The 15159-nt window shown below is 35.6% G+C and overlaps 1 protein-coding gene across 2 annotated transcripts in view; it reads right to left on the bottom strand.

The window, feature by feature from the left end:
* Window positions 1-251: 251 nt before the first annotated feature.
* MAN2A1 (mannosidase alpha class 2A member 1) overlaps window positions 252-15159 on the bottom strand; it is a 106025-nt gene continuing 91117 nt past the window's right edge. Inside the window, exons 20-22 of one of the 2 annotated variants that reach the window (XM_038123341.1) lie at window positions 7841-8035; window positions 3565-3675; window positions 252-3203 (exon numbers count right to left, since the gene is read on the bottom strand). In XM_038123341.1, the coding sequence (XP_037979269.1) occupies window positions 3051-3203; window positions 3565-3675; window positions 7841-8035 (459 nt within the window). In that variant the 3' untranslated portion in view covers window positions 252-3050. The remainder of the gene's footprint in view (window positions 3204-3564; window positions 3676-7840; window positions 8036-15159) is intronic. The other variant, XM_038123342.1, reaches the window with a different exon arrangement.

Below are 15159 nucleotides of genomic sequence, written 5' to 3'. Positions count from 1 at the left end.
AAGAGCTGCCTATTTCCTTCCCACTCTGTGCAATCTCACATGTTTACATCTCTGAAGCTAGCATCTATCCTCTTCTCTTTGGCAGCTGTGAAATAGATTGCACCTTTGATCTCACTGCAGACAACTGTCATTCCCAACAGATACTGACATATGAACCTTTTCAAAGAAGTTATGTTTCTTGTTTCTCTCATTTAAAATAAAAAAAAACTTAAATTTGTTAAAGCCAAGGCATTAATGACGCTGACCACATCTCACAATAACATTACTTTTATTAGAGATCTTATTTTACATATCCCCATAAGATATAAAACCTTCCAAGAGAAAATATCAAAAACCTTCAGCTGAAATCAGTTTGTTTCAGACAATATAAGCAAGTAAACCAAAGAAAATTAAGATAAAGGAATGTAAAAAAGCCCCAAACCATAAAATCAGAACAAGTACAACTCTTGTATGGAAAGCAATTACAAGGTTTTAAACCATTTCTTACACGGCATTGTACTTAAAATCATACTGGCAAGGTAAAGATGCTTGCTTCTCTTAACCAATAGCTACAAACCCAGCAGCTATAAAAACAGAAAAAAAACCCCAAAATAATAAAATTGAATTATATGGCCAATTCACAAAGAAACAGGATAAGAATTCATTAAGATTGTGCAAAACAAAAAATCCAACAAAAACCCAAACCGAGGAAAACACAACCTCATTGACAGCAACATTCTGAACCAATTCAAGCAAAATTCTTTTTGAGACTGACTGGAGTTTTGATTTAGTAAAGAATTTTAGGAAAGGATCTTGAATTGAAAGCTGTCATTACACAAAAAAAGCAAAGGAACAAGGATTACATCTGCTGGTTAAGGAAGATTCAGGCACCATGATTGTACAGCTGATGATAAAAGAACCAATGGTATATGAAGAATCTTTCAAAGCAATTCCAAGAGGCAAAATACTTTAAAATTTTATTGCATCAAAATTTTCCTTTTCTGCCTAGTAAAACTGAAACAATATTTTGAATGTTTTCCTGCACAGAACACATAAAAGTATCTTATACATTTTAATTCCAAAGAAGCAACAAAGTAAGTATTATGAGAAATTTCTGCTGGCAAGTCTACCAAGCTTTGAGTTCCAACAATAACCAGCATTTTCAAATACTTTTTTAAAGAAGTTACAGTACATGTTTATTGCATGAAAACATCCATTTATTGGATTTATCTGATTCTTCCATTTGTGGTCAGTGATTCCCATATTCTTGATGTAACTTTCACCAGATCCTACTAAAGTATTCCCATTATTACAAAACACACAGTAGACTGAATTAAGAAAATCTATACAATCTCAACAGAGATCCAACCTGTGACAATGCATAAAATCTAAGTATGACTTTCATTTTATTTTTAGATAGCTTGTAGCTACATGAAATAATTTGAGAGACTTTGATTTTGATATAATTGTTGAACAACAATGATGAAATTAAATACAGGAGGCAATATTAGAGCTAGCACATCTTTTTACCAGTTATGATGACTTTTCATGCATTAGTATTGAGGATAAGCAACAGGGTATGGAAAAGTAGAGCACAAGCGAGAGACAGAAGAATGAGCTATGAAAATAAATGACAACTATAAAATGGGATCACACTCAAGTGAATGTTTATATATATTAACTGTAAACAGCAGCCCTACTTAGGGAAATGCTTTCCACACTTGGATGGCTTAAGTACTAAATATGAATTAATATGGGAAAAAGCAAAGTCTCCATTCTTCAGTAACATGAACACTGGCAATGTAAGTGAGGTTGTAAGTCTGTAAAATGTTGTTTAAAATATAGGCACATGATTTGGAATTAACAGATCACCACAGTCTGTGACATGCAAGCACGTTTTTATGGGTTTGCAAATTATATCTTGCTTACTATCAACTCTTTGCATCAAGTTGCAATTTTCTTGAAAGCAGCTGAATTTAGCTTCTACAGTTATTCTTTTCTTGTCGGTGTTTAATGTTATAACATCATATTAATACATTCAAATAGTCAAAATGTTCAGAATAAGGTAGCATAAACTTGGTGCAGGAGTACATAGATCAGTGTGGCCAGCATTGTCAAATAGGAGATACACAGTTTAAGTATTATATAAACTACCTTTTCCCCGAAAACATTAACATAGACACCAAAACTGTAACAAGACATATCAAAAATAAGGCACATTTATTTTGATATGGTAATATTGAAATAGAAAACTCATTTCAGAGAACACTGGTATCTAAATGAGTTTTATAAAAAATCTTGTATTCATGATAATTATGGACATTTCTCATCATGGTAATGGAATAATTGCACATATCCCAGTGTGTCAAGTAACAAAATGGGAGTTTTATTAAACAATTCCATTGCAAAATTACTTTGTAGGTTCAGGTTTCTCTATTTACATAACTCAGGTGAATGGTAGAAGTATTAAAATCTACCATCACTTATCACAAGTACTGCAGGCTTTCATTTTACCACAATTAATAATCCCCTTTGTGTTGAATAAACTGAAATTAATTGTGGAATAAATTGAGATTATTGTCATTTATATAAAGGATTGCAAATATTTGGACATTAGCTACTACACAGGAACATTTTATTCCATTTTATTTCCAAGCTGCATCAGGACTTTTTACACTGAGTTATTCGCACATAAATTCATCAAGAATCAGGAAAAGAAGACTGTTTAAAATATAATCCCCTGTTTATGAAAATTAAAACACCAGAAACATCATTAATTGCATTTAACCTGAGATTTAATCTGTTGAGAGGTTAACATCCATAGAAATTTCTTCACTTGTTGTATTAATTGATAATGATGTTGCTATTTTATGGGGGAAAAAATCAGAACAAAAAAAAAGTGGCTCGCAACATGGCTTTTCATTGTGTTGGTCAAAAAAAAATTTATAGAATGCATCTTTTGCTCACAGTATCCAGAAGCTGGAATAACATTAATGTGCCTCTTATTGCACATGAAACTCAGAGGAGATACAATTGCAGATTCTTCTTTATCTGAGTATTAAAGCAGGATTTCATCTCAGCCGAATCCGGAACGTATTTATCTCCATAGAACTCATATTTATTTCACTTATATTTCTGGCATCTGGAGGTGAATGCATCAAAGATAAAGATGTGGGTGTAAGACTTTCCACTCTGAATTTGCTAAAGAGTTTATGCACCTTTATCTGTAGGGAAAAAAAACAAACCAAAACAAGACAAAAAAAAACAAACTATATTTAGAAAAAGCAGTAAATACCTTAAAATTGTACAGCTTCTTGCAGGAATCAGAAATTCTCATGCCAAATAATTTTGAATATTTTTAAATGTCATAGATTAAATACTGTACAATAATTTAGATCTTTTTAGACAGTAGTCACTCACTACATTTCAATGTAATTTAATTAGTATATTCAAAATTACTAGAAATATTTGGATTTGAACTATTCTTGTTTCCAAATAAAATGATATTTACTCTTCCACCCAAAAGAAAATCCCAAACCTATTTTAAAATTTTATTTTAAAATTCCTACAGATTAATAACCATACCTTTCCCTGAGTGGTAGAACAGAGCAGACCCGTGTCTCTGTTTGAAAATTTACAATCAAATCCCTTTCTGTGAAGAATCAGAGCAGCTTCATCAGATGGTTTGGTATCTACCTACAAACAAACACTATACAAGATTAATCACAAAGTATCAGTCAGGAAGACATTTTAGGATGCCAAAAAAATTATCCTTATCATACAGCGGATAGAGACATTTACACCATAAAAAATTTTCAGCCTAGATTGAACTGTCATGTCTTTTTAAATAATTTTATAAGGTTAAACACAGAAAGAAGTAAATGGCAAAGAATTGAAACATATAATGTACTACAGAATATAAATACAAGTCATTGAATTTAAAGGTCAACAGATGCACATGTTCTTATGACTCAGGACAGAAGTGTAGCTATCATACCTATATTAAATGGTTCCCCACAAAAATTATATGGCAAAACAGAACAAACTAGAAATCATATGTTAACTGGAATACTCAGTTTTACATTTTTAATGGCATTACATTGAACAAACTTTCACATAGCAAAAAGGCTCTCTAACTCAGCTTAAGGTGTACAGAAAAATGTACACTGAGATACACTTATGAAATAAATATGTTTACCTCTAACATATTCAGTGCTTTTGAGTCTCAAGAGACATTAAGGAGTAAGCTGCTCCTCACTGGATTTGCGCTCCCGATCCTTCTCTAGCTCCATTACCCTCCCCTGTACATGTTCCAGCCCCTCAATATCTTTTTGTGGCTGCACCTCTACACTCACTGTAGTCATTTAATACCATACATTACTTTATTTATTTCTTTAATTATTGCTGTTTTACATTCTTCTGCTCTTGATCTTATTAGACATATAATAAGAGCATAAAAAAGATGGTTCCAAAGCCATGCCATTTCTTCAGGCTATTTTTCTCTTATTTATTTCTGGTTTACTTGTTATTATAGTGGTGGTTTTTCACAAAAGCATCTGCCATGAGTTAAGTTCATTTTGGGTTCCTCAGAATGTATCTATTGCTTGGAGAAATCAATGCCAACAAGCAATAGGCATTCTGTGATGCATTAGCTCCTAAAGGTGTACCAAACAAGAGGTCTTAATCTAACAGATCCAAATTTCTTTTCATAAAGTTGATCATGGATCAGCTCGTACCAGTTTCTTTGGAATGCAGCATGACAAAAAATCAAAGTACAATAAATTCATAGTATAAAGTACTCATTTATATAATAAAAAAAATTACAAACTTTGTGGGTTTAGGCTCCTCACTTAAAATAGTAAAAATTTATTCAATAGTATTTGGAGTTGAAATTAGACATCTTTTAGTAAAATACTAATAATTAGAAACTTTGCATAGTTTACAAATCACAAATAAAACTCTGCTTGAAAAGATTTTGTGAACAGTAGCTTATAACCACCTAAAATCAACTTTCTACTTTATGAATAGTGCCTACATTCAGCATATGAAAAGGTTTCCAGTATTTATTAACATTGATGGCTAAAGAAATTCTTACCCTGTTTACTGAAACAGCAGTACCACTTTCTACATGAAGTGAGGTAATAGCTGTGGTATTTTCCCCCTACTACAATGAAACAGCTGACTTAATTTTCATTGTCACTGAAATGACAGTGTTGCACTTAAAAGTAGATATTTTTATGCACACAAAATAATACTGTCTGCTTAAACATCAGATTAGTGAAACATTAAAATTCATACTGAAAAAGCCTGACTTCCTATGGGGTAAATTAATGTTAGAAATGACAAGCCAGTAATGGGTATCAACACTTCCTCTAATTCACTTAAATTATCTTCTAGTAATCTGCATAAAAAATGCATGCATGCATTTCAAATGATGGCATGAATATTTCATCTCACAATTTTTTAGAATTAAATATTATCCTTATTAAGATTCAAAAGATTTTAAACAAAAAGGTAACCCACAATTAATGATACCTTGAGTAGAAGTGTTTTGGTCAGTATAAATATCTATGATTTAGCACTCCACCTTCTACCACGCACATATTTTTTTTACCTGTGTAAAAAAATAAAGCTGTTCTAACCTGCTATAAAAGCAGGGGAAAGATTAAGTTGTCACAGCCTCCAGATCTACTTTAACCTACCTGTCCTTATCTCTAGGTAAATTATATTAAATATGTTTGAGGTTTATGAATGTCTGAGCAAGGATGAACCTAATTTATACCAAATACACCTTCTAAACATGACCATGCTAACTGCATGAAAAACTGCAACAATCTCCTCAAATCTATTGGGTTCTAGATCTTGAATCCCAGTTTATTTACATAAGGTAAAATATCTGTCTTCTGAAAAGCTGGAGTTCTGTTAAGAAAAAAATCTTTCAATGTTGTAATCCTAATGGATTGGACTCTTCCATGACAAGATTAGATGTCTTACAATAAAAGCAATATTCTTTCTGATTTCTACCTTAAATCTTAACTATTATTTTAATTTGGTACCCTCTTCTCTGTAATTGTAATGGATTATGGAAAATCAGCGTCAACAGTTTAAGCAATGGAGAGGCATACATTTCTGAAAAAAAAAATCATTGTGTCAATTAGCTAGAATTATGTCACTTGTCATTCAAATTCTTGGAAGCAAGAGAAAGGAAGCAGAAAATGAGGAGAGATTTACAGATTTATTTGCAAGGCATAGCACCATTTTTGCTGTGGGGAAGAACATTCTGTATCTCTAATGACAGCGTTCCTATCCTATGACTGCTGCAAGCTCTCACTTTGAAGTGGACACATTAATGCTGCAAGCTCAATGGCCGTCAATCAGTAATCAATGAAACATACAGCTGTGGACAGAGAAGAGATCACAGCCTCAAACAGTCCTATATCAGTTGGGACAGTGGGGCCTGAATAGCCTAGATAAAACCATAGAATTCACTTAGAAGTAGTAACACTGAATTCAAAAAGAAGACACTGAGCAAGCCTGTCTATTTACAGCTTTCATACACAGATCATCCAAACAAGGGGATAGATTTACACCTCAAAAACAGAGGGAAGATGTTCATGAAGGTCTGCCCCCGAACTTGGCATGTTGAAGTAAACCTGTGATGCTGAGCTGGTTGAAGTAAATGAAAATATACACAGCGAAGTCTGAAATATTCACTTCATGTGAACATTTAATTTAGTATCAGGGTCTTCCTAATTTTTCAAAGGCACAAGACTCATAAAATCAAGAAATCTTCCACTTTGAAATTCAGACTAGGAATCAGTCACAGCTGAAGGGCCTCACACAAAATTGAACTACTTACACAGAAAGTATGAGAAAGCAAACATTAAGTTTTAAAATACAGATTAAAACAGCATGAAGATCAGATTAAACAGAATATAATCTCATGTTAATACAGACAAGCCCACCTATCATGGAAACTCAAGAGGAAAACATCAAGAGGAAAAGGGATAAATAGCTTGTATTTAAGTATGCCAGAATTAAAAAGGGATTGCACTGTGCTAGCAGCACTGGTGAACAGCACTGCAATAAAACATAAAGTTAACATAATCACATTTTTAAAGGAGCTGAAAAACAGAAAAGAATTTATAGAACAGTTGGCAGGAAAATAATGCCAAATGAGATCCAGTCCTTCGGTTAATCGAAGGGAAAATTAAATTCTGGTGGTTACATACCTCTCTTTCCTTTGAAGGAGAAAAACACTAAGTACAGAAGAGCCTTTTTTTTTGTTTGAATTTTTTGTTGGTATTTTGTTTGTTGGTTTGGTTTTTTTGGTGTTGGCTAGCTGTTTGGGTTTTGTTGGTTTGGTTTGGTTTTGGTTTCCTTACCAGAGAATATTTTCACAGGAACCAGTCATGAGATGCTGTTAGACTAACCAAATCAGATCATGTAACTAAGCTTAAAAACATTTTGACAATAAAATTTGGGTATAAAACTATATTCTTTACTAAAACCATACTCAGAACAAACTCTAATGACCTTAAATTTTTCCAGTATAGAAAAGGCTGAGGTATATGAATGGTTCTCTCCTAAACTTTGGGAACTTATTGCAAGGTATCCCCTCCAGAGACAGAATCTTGTATTATGCATACTATTATGTTGTGAAAAAACACAATCCCTTCGTTTCTTCTTACTCAAACAGACACAAGTCTCCAGTTCTTGCAGAATTAAGAAAAGCTCATAATCACGCTGGAGTTTATCATATCATATAAACCCACTCACAAAATACTTTACAAGAATAGATTCTTTTAGTATATCAATAAGCTACATCATATGTTTGCAAAAAACAGTGGTATGACCTTACCTTTGCTTGGATTGTCCTCAGATTGACTATATGCATGTCACAAGGCATGGACGACATCAGTGGAGAAAAAGTACTTATCAGCTCTGGGACACCTGAATCTGCATTTGTTGTCATTGGAATTACAGGATGATTTAAGAAGAGAGAAGTCATATGGCTAAGAAGGGATGGAAAACTGACTGGTGCCTTCTCTTCATTCTGCAAAATACAAAAGAATGATCAAAGTTAACATACTATCATGTCTAAATTTTGAAACCCACTTACTTTATATATGATTTCAATAATTACATAGAAAATTTTAATTTCTAGACTGCCCAGTCAATTACTTTTGGAAAATTTTGGTCATCCACTAATTTTCTTTTATTGATAGATATACTTGCTGTTTTTATAAACTATAATCTTTCAAAATTATGATGACACCTAATTTTACAAAATTCCTTGTGCTTCTGTGTTAGACCTTGATGTTTGAACAATACAGTTTGGAAAAAAGAAATTAGTTACTACTTTAACAAGTTGCTCCTATTTATTCAGTATCCCTTTGTAAATGGAGACGCAGACAGCCTTTTGCAGGCCTCCTTTTCCACATTATTTTATGACCTGTATTTCTTGCTTTCTCCAACTTGAATCCAAAATCCCTCTTTCTATTTTAAATCTACTTCTCTCAAACTATTGCTGGAAGAAATAGCAGCTAGCATCTTTGTCTTGGTCTGCATTGCAAAAGATTTCTTCCAGAAATTTTATTTCAATGTCATGCCAGCTGGAACCAAAGGTATTTTATAACAGTATTTTACAAATTTTGTACTTTCCAAAGTTTTGTATTTGCATTGTTTTTACTTGGCTGCAGAAGCTGCCTTGCCAACCTGAGATGACCAAATCTTACATATTCACTACAACCAGCTAAAGCTCCAGAGAAGCAAAGAAAAGAAAACAAAAGAACTTTAAACAGGCAATTTCTATTTTAGAATGTCAGCGAAGATAAGAGTAGAAATGGAAGTGAAAACTTCTTCTGCTCTTATTTTTCCCTTGCATACTTAATCAGATAAATCCCTGTTTGTTGGTGATATTTAGCAAAAACTTTGCAGAAAGTTTATTGAAAATAAAGTATCTTAAGCACTGATACATTACATTTGCATTTTATAATATGCTGGAAACATGGAAATAAAAAACAAATGGGAGACACTTAAAGCAAAGGGGAAGATTATTTTTCAGCTTACAACAGAAAACCATAACAATAATTTCTGTCTTGGGGTGTGTTTGCATGTATGCATATTTATTTATATTTCTACAGCAGCCTGAAATACAGCTGACAGTGAAGAAACTGAAAATATTCCAGGCCTGAATCAATGAAAGATGATAATTTCTGTTTTATTCTAGGTGCTTTCCTTAGTAATAAATAACACTCTGGCTCTTTGGTATCGACTAAGCATTGAGGCTAAGTATTTTTAATAATCTACTATGACCCCCAAATGATAACAGTGGATAATTGTAAAGGATTGGTCCTCCAAGTGTCTCATTGCATTTATTTCTATTGAATTCCATTTGTCATCTCATGACATCTTAAATCAGTATTGAGTCTTCCAACTCCTCAATTTAGCCTTGATTTTTTTTTCACTACCTTGAAAAGTTCAGTATCATTGGTAGACTTCATTGCCACGATTTTCTTCTATTCTAATTACAGTATGAGCAAGCTTGCTCTATGCACAGCTCAATAAAAAAGTCTTCCATTCAAGTGCCTAAATACATGCTCTATACACAGGGAAAATGTGCAGATACATGTTCTTTCACAGAAGAGTGCCTTTTTTCAGCCCAAAAGCAACACTGTTCACTCTGTTGCCATAGAAGTGCTAAAGTCAGTAAAAATATTTAATTGACATTTATTTTCTCATCTTTCACCTTTTCTTTTCCCATGTAAAGTAAGTTGACTGCTTGCATCTGAGAAGTTAAAATGAGGTCTTCTAAAACATCTTACAAATCACACATGAATCAGAAAAACAACCTATTCATCCTTTTATACTATTTAAAACAAAATATTGCAGATAAGCACAGCCTTGAAGGACTGGCAAGTGCTAGATCCAGAACTGATTCAACATGGCTCATTTTTGCTCTCACTGTGTCTAAATATGATATCACCAGCAGGAACATTGTCCTTATGCATTATCCAATTTGGAACTAAGACTTAGGTGGAGATTTTATATTGAATCTTGTATTCCCACATCTGGAATGACAGTCGGTTCTGGATGGCTGCACCAGCAGAAAAAGTGCAGTCATTCCCTGAATCTGTGTAACAGCAATGGGAATGGAGCATACAGAAGGTGTCAAAAGCTGCCAGGAGACCAAGGGAAAAAGTATTTGCAAGCATGGTGAAGACAGTGCTTTCACAGACGACTGAGAAGGGATTCTCCAAATCACACTCTCCCCTAGGCGCATCACAATCATGCAAGGGTTGGAGTATATCTTTTCCCTCAAGTCTAGTGATCCAGAATTTAAACAGGACTGTCTGGAAATAGAGATGAGAGGAGTTTGCACACAAACAATGTAATGGGAAGAATATTTACTCTGTGCACACCTTCACCATGCGGATGGCTTTTAGCAGTGCCCTGCTGATGCGCATCAGAAGATGTAGTCCCACAGTCTCCATCTAATTAAAGTATTGCTCTCTCAAAAGTGACATCATTTCTTCAATTTCCATGGCAGCATTTATCACTCAAAGTGTGAGTGGAGCTGGCTGCCTTACAAACATTAAGTACTGGCAAGAATCTGATGAATGCCAGATGATGATGTGCTGGCTTAATGAGCTCAAATCAAAGCATATACTGCCTTTTAAACCATCTTACAGTACATCCACATACAGTTATCCAATTGGAAATTGTGTTGACACATAACCCCTTGAATGACTGTGCAGTAAACATAAATGGAGCCTCATTTAGGATCTTCCCTTGTCATCAAAAGTAAGGTAAATATTTTCAAATTTTCAGTTTTAAAGAGACACAAACCATAATCCAATATAATACTAGATCACTATTTGCAAGTTTCAAGAATACCTTTGTGGTTGTGATATTTTATGAAAATCCCTTTGCTAGGATTTTCTTCTCCTGAGAAGCTGAAGGGCCTCAGCTTCAAGTGTAAACAATTTGTTATCTGCTACTGTGGAATGCAGCAGGTGCTTTCTCGATTGGTCAGTGTGGGATGTTTCTACTTGGTGGCCAATCGAGGAGGCAGCAGCTCTCAGACTCTCTGGGAGTCACAGAACTTTGTTATTCATTCCTTTCTATTCCTGTCTCACCTTCTGATGATTCTTTTCTCTCTATTCTTTGTAGTATAGTTATAGTGTGGTCTTTTTTAATGTAATATATATCATAATATAATAAACCAGCCTTCTGAAATGGAGTCAAGATCTCTCCTTCGCTTCACCAAGTCCTGACTGCCCAGAAGACTCACGGTAATATACCTTCATCTATAAAAAGTGCCTTTATATCAGAAATGAGCTATTTTATTGATACTCACAGAAATAATTGAAAGGCTTGGGTTAGAAAGGAACTTAAAGCTCAACTTGTTCCAAGTCCTCTGTCACAGGCAGGGATGCCACTTACCACATCTCTTTACTCAGGGTCTCATCCATGGCCTTGTACACTTCCAGGGATGGGTGATGGGGACAAATCTGATTTTTATTTGTGTGTTATGCATGAGTGAAGGATTCCTATGGGGCTGTACACATGCTGGTAGCCCGGTCCCTGGGGAAGCTTTGCCTGGTGGCTGGTCAGGGGAGAGAAGCTTCTATGACTGGGCTGTGGGCCCAGTCCCTTGCCAGTGGGGCAGATGCCCATAAGCCTGGGAAAAATGCCAGGGAAATCGGGCTGTGGGAGGGACTTCAGCACATACAAGCAGGTAATGTGACATAAGGGAATAATGGACTTCTTGGAGGGATCAGGGGTTCACTTAGAGGGTCAGCTTGATCACCTCCCCTCCCTCGCCTTTTCCTCCTTGTTGATGGCTTCCCTGCCCTCACCTGCTCTGCCCTGCTTCACCATTCCTGCTTCACCAACCCACAGAGGCACTGCAGCCTCTGGGTGTCCGCTATTCCCTGACACCACCACTCCACGTCCTGTGCTGCCCGCTGCCTCTTATGGGAAAAGTCACTCTGCCTTCGAGACTCAGAGGGTTTTCTGCTAAGAGTTTAAATTAAGCAACTAAGGTCCTTAATTAGAGGGGAAAAGTGCTAATTAGTCTCTTCAGAAATCATTCCATAATTGAACAGAAGAAATCAATGGAAGATTCTGTAGAGAAGAAAGTAGAGCTGAAGGAGTTGATAATTGGACACCAATTTAGCTAATGGAGAACGAATGAACATTTCAACACAGACAAGTAATCTAAAATTTCCCATACAAAACTAAAGAAAGGAAACTGAGGCAGACAGTTTATCAAATCACATTATCTTTACTATTTTCTCCTCCTCCAGAGTCTTCTCTGCAGTGACAATGTCACCAAAAAACCCCTTAATCATTACAGTAAACCCCCCCTGGCATACATACTACCTAATCTAACATGCTGAAATGTGGATGTTGACTCAGTGCGTAAGAACAATCAAATACAATCTGGAAACCGGTATAATTCTGGGCCTGCTACATCAAGGGATGGAGACTAAAATAGTCTGATACCAAACCACTTGGATTATTGCTGGAAATAAAAAAATTCTCATTCTCTTTCATGCTGTGTCAGGAAACAACTTTTATCAACTTTCTCTCTAACAGATTCAGAAAACCAACAGGCAGCACTCTTCAAAGGAGAATGTTTCCGGACTGAAAAATCTAATCTGTGGAGCAAAAACACTTTTCAGAGCATCTTTATGCTCTGAAAGCATAAAGCATATGGAGAAAATATTTTAAAATATCTTAATCATAAACTAGCAAATGACAGCAATCAAGAATGTGAGTCAAAGAATTCCAAAGACAAATACGAGGAAAAACAATTGTTTCTTTCTGTACTATTCAAAGACTGACAATCCATCAGTATGTTTGATGTGATGCTGCTTCTATATGAGAAACTGATTCTGTAATATGGTGCTAGGCTGCTCATAGGTGAGAAACAGCGTACAACATCACTGATGATGTGAATAACAGGTTTACAACTTGTGACAAAAATAAGTGACAGGTAAGGGCAGATGACTAAGCTTTAAAATTACTTACATTTTTCACTAAATGCAAACAGTTTGGATCCTTAACTACAGTGGCTCCCCATTTGTGAAAGGTGGAGTCTCTAAGCAAGAAGGAGCGAGAAATATGCACAGTGCTCTATGCACACATTGCCCTAAGGCTCACAACTTAGAAGAGAAATTCAGGGTTTGTTTCAGACTGACACTAATCTACTTCATTAAATTGTCATCAAATAGTAAATGGCTTCAACTTAATTTACAGGCTTTGTAAGAAAGACTGCCTGGCTGTTATCTCACCAAGTGAAAATCAGATGTTCTTGCTTTAAATTCATTCAAACTTGCACACTGTAATACAAAAAGAATAATCAAAATCTGACAAGTTTTGAAAGTCTTCCAGGTATGGATTATTCATTTCCTTTCCTCTGAGGTTGATACCTGGAGCTAGATTTTTGCATGCCTGTAACAACTCCTAGTTATTTTCAGAAGGAAAGAAGAAAGATAATGGGTCTTACACCTCTAATAAACAAACAGCAATTAATGACTGATATAAATTGGGTTAATTCTTCTGAGCTGAATAATTCCTTTTCAGCGTCCAAGAGAGCAAGGTTAATGTAAGCATCTGTCAAAGAAAACAGTAAGCAAGACTTCAAGCAGCTTTGAAAATGGCTGGTGATCACAGAGAAGATTTTGTATGGGAATCAAATAAGGTGATAGGAAGATCTTCTCTGTGCTGTGGGATTCAGAACATCTTAGACCTCAAAGCTGCACAAAAATCTTCAGCAGAACAATCTTCAGGTAATCTCTGAAGGTAAAAATCCAGGCTCAGACCCGTTAGAGTTTTAAGAAAGCATGGGTAAATTGCAACCAGAAATAACAGTCACAAATGTGAGTACTGAACAGGCAGATTCCGGGAATCTTAAAAAGACTATAAACAAGGATACAGATTATTTTCTGCTATACCAGAGAATTTGGCTTTCCGGAAATGCTGGTGGGGCAAAAAACCCGATAAATATTAGCATTAGAATTGTTTGCATATACATTTTTGTCTACACTTAAAAAATCCATCAATTATGTTACATTTTTGCACATCAAAGCATATTTTTCTTTTTGCAATAGGTTTCAAGTCCTTTAATTGAGAACTAAGATCGGGAGTGCTTAGGGTCTTTTGATAACTATTGAAGTGACCAGCAAAAGACAACTCATGAGAGCAGAGTAAATCTGATTTAATCTCTTTACCTCAGGGAATGGAAAATTTTCTATCAATTCACTTGGTCATTGCTAATGAAAATGCATTGGAAATGCATGTCTGCTGCACTAACTGAAAGGGGCTCCTGGAGGCTGATTATAGAAGAAATGAAAATTCTGAGGCACCATAAAATATCCGCAAGACTGGGTGTTGCCTCAGTGACTCTAAAATAACCATATATTTTCTGTACCAATCCTTAGTTGACACTAAAACTGCAGATGAGAAACCTAGGATTGTTGCAGGTAACCAAATCCAGGGACATTTGCATCTACAGGAGGAATTTTTTCCTGTCTGCTAGAGCCAAATTTGATCATCTCCAACAAGAGGTGACTCCTCTCATTCCAGGCTGATAGATAGAAGCCTGCCATGGGACTGCCCCTCCAAGACCATGCAGGAATAAGGAAGAGCATTATTCCTGTTAGGCATATATGGAAACACATGGCCATCCCTACATGCGAGCAGAGACAGCACTTTTGCAAGAATCTACACAAGCAGAGCACTTGGGAAACAGAAGTAGAACAGACAACCCAAATCTGATTGTGCCCTCCAACTGAGCAGGTCTGGAGTTTAAGACCTTGACGTTCTTGATTCTCAAGAACACTCAACACCCACTGTTACCTCAGTGTGGACTTGAAGCCCTTCTGATATCCAGGTCTAGACCTTAGGCTTCCTAATGGTTCATCAGGTCAGACTTCATTTTCTTCCAGGAGCTAGCCTGTGACCTGTTAGCTTGCAGTTTGCTGTTTACAGGCACACAGAGAAAACACAGGTCTTGCCAGCGAGTGGAAGCCAGTTGTACTGGTTCTTATACTGGTTGTATACACTATTGTGTATCTCTCTCCAATAGCTGTCACACACATCACACACACCTCTTACTCTGTTTGTTTCCTAGTATTACCTGAAGATGGCTGATGGCTCACACATTCC

Source organism: Motacilla alba, chromosome Z, assembly GCF_015832195.1.
Source record: "Motacilla alba alba isolate MOTALB_02 chromosome Z, Motacilla_alba_V1.0_pri, whole genome shotgun sequence".
NCBI classification, from domain to species: Eukaryota; Metazoa; Chordata; class Aves; order Passeriformes; family Motacillidae; genus Motacilla; species Motacilla alba.
This window is presented reverse-complemented; position numbering and strand designations above follow the sequence as displayed.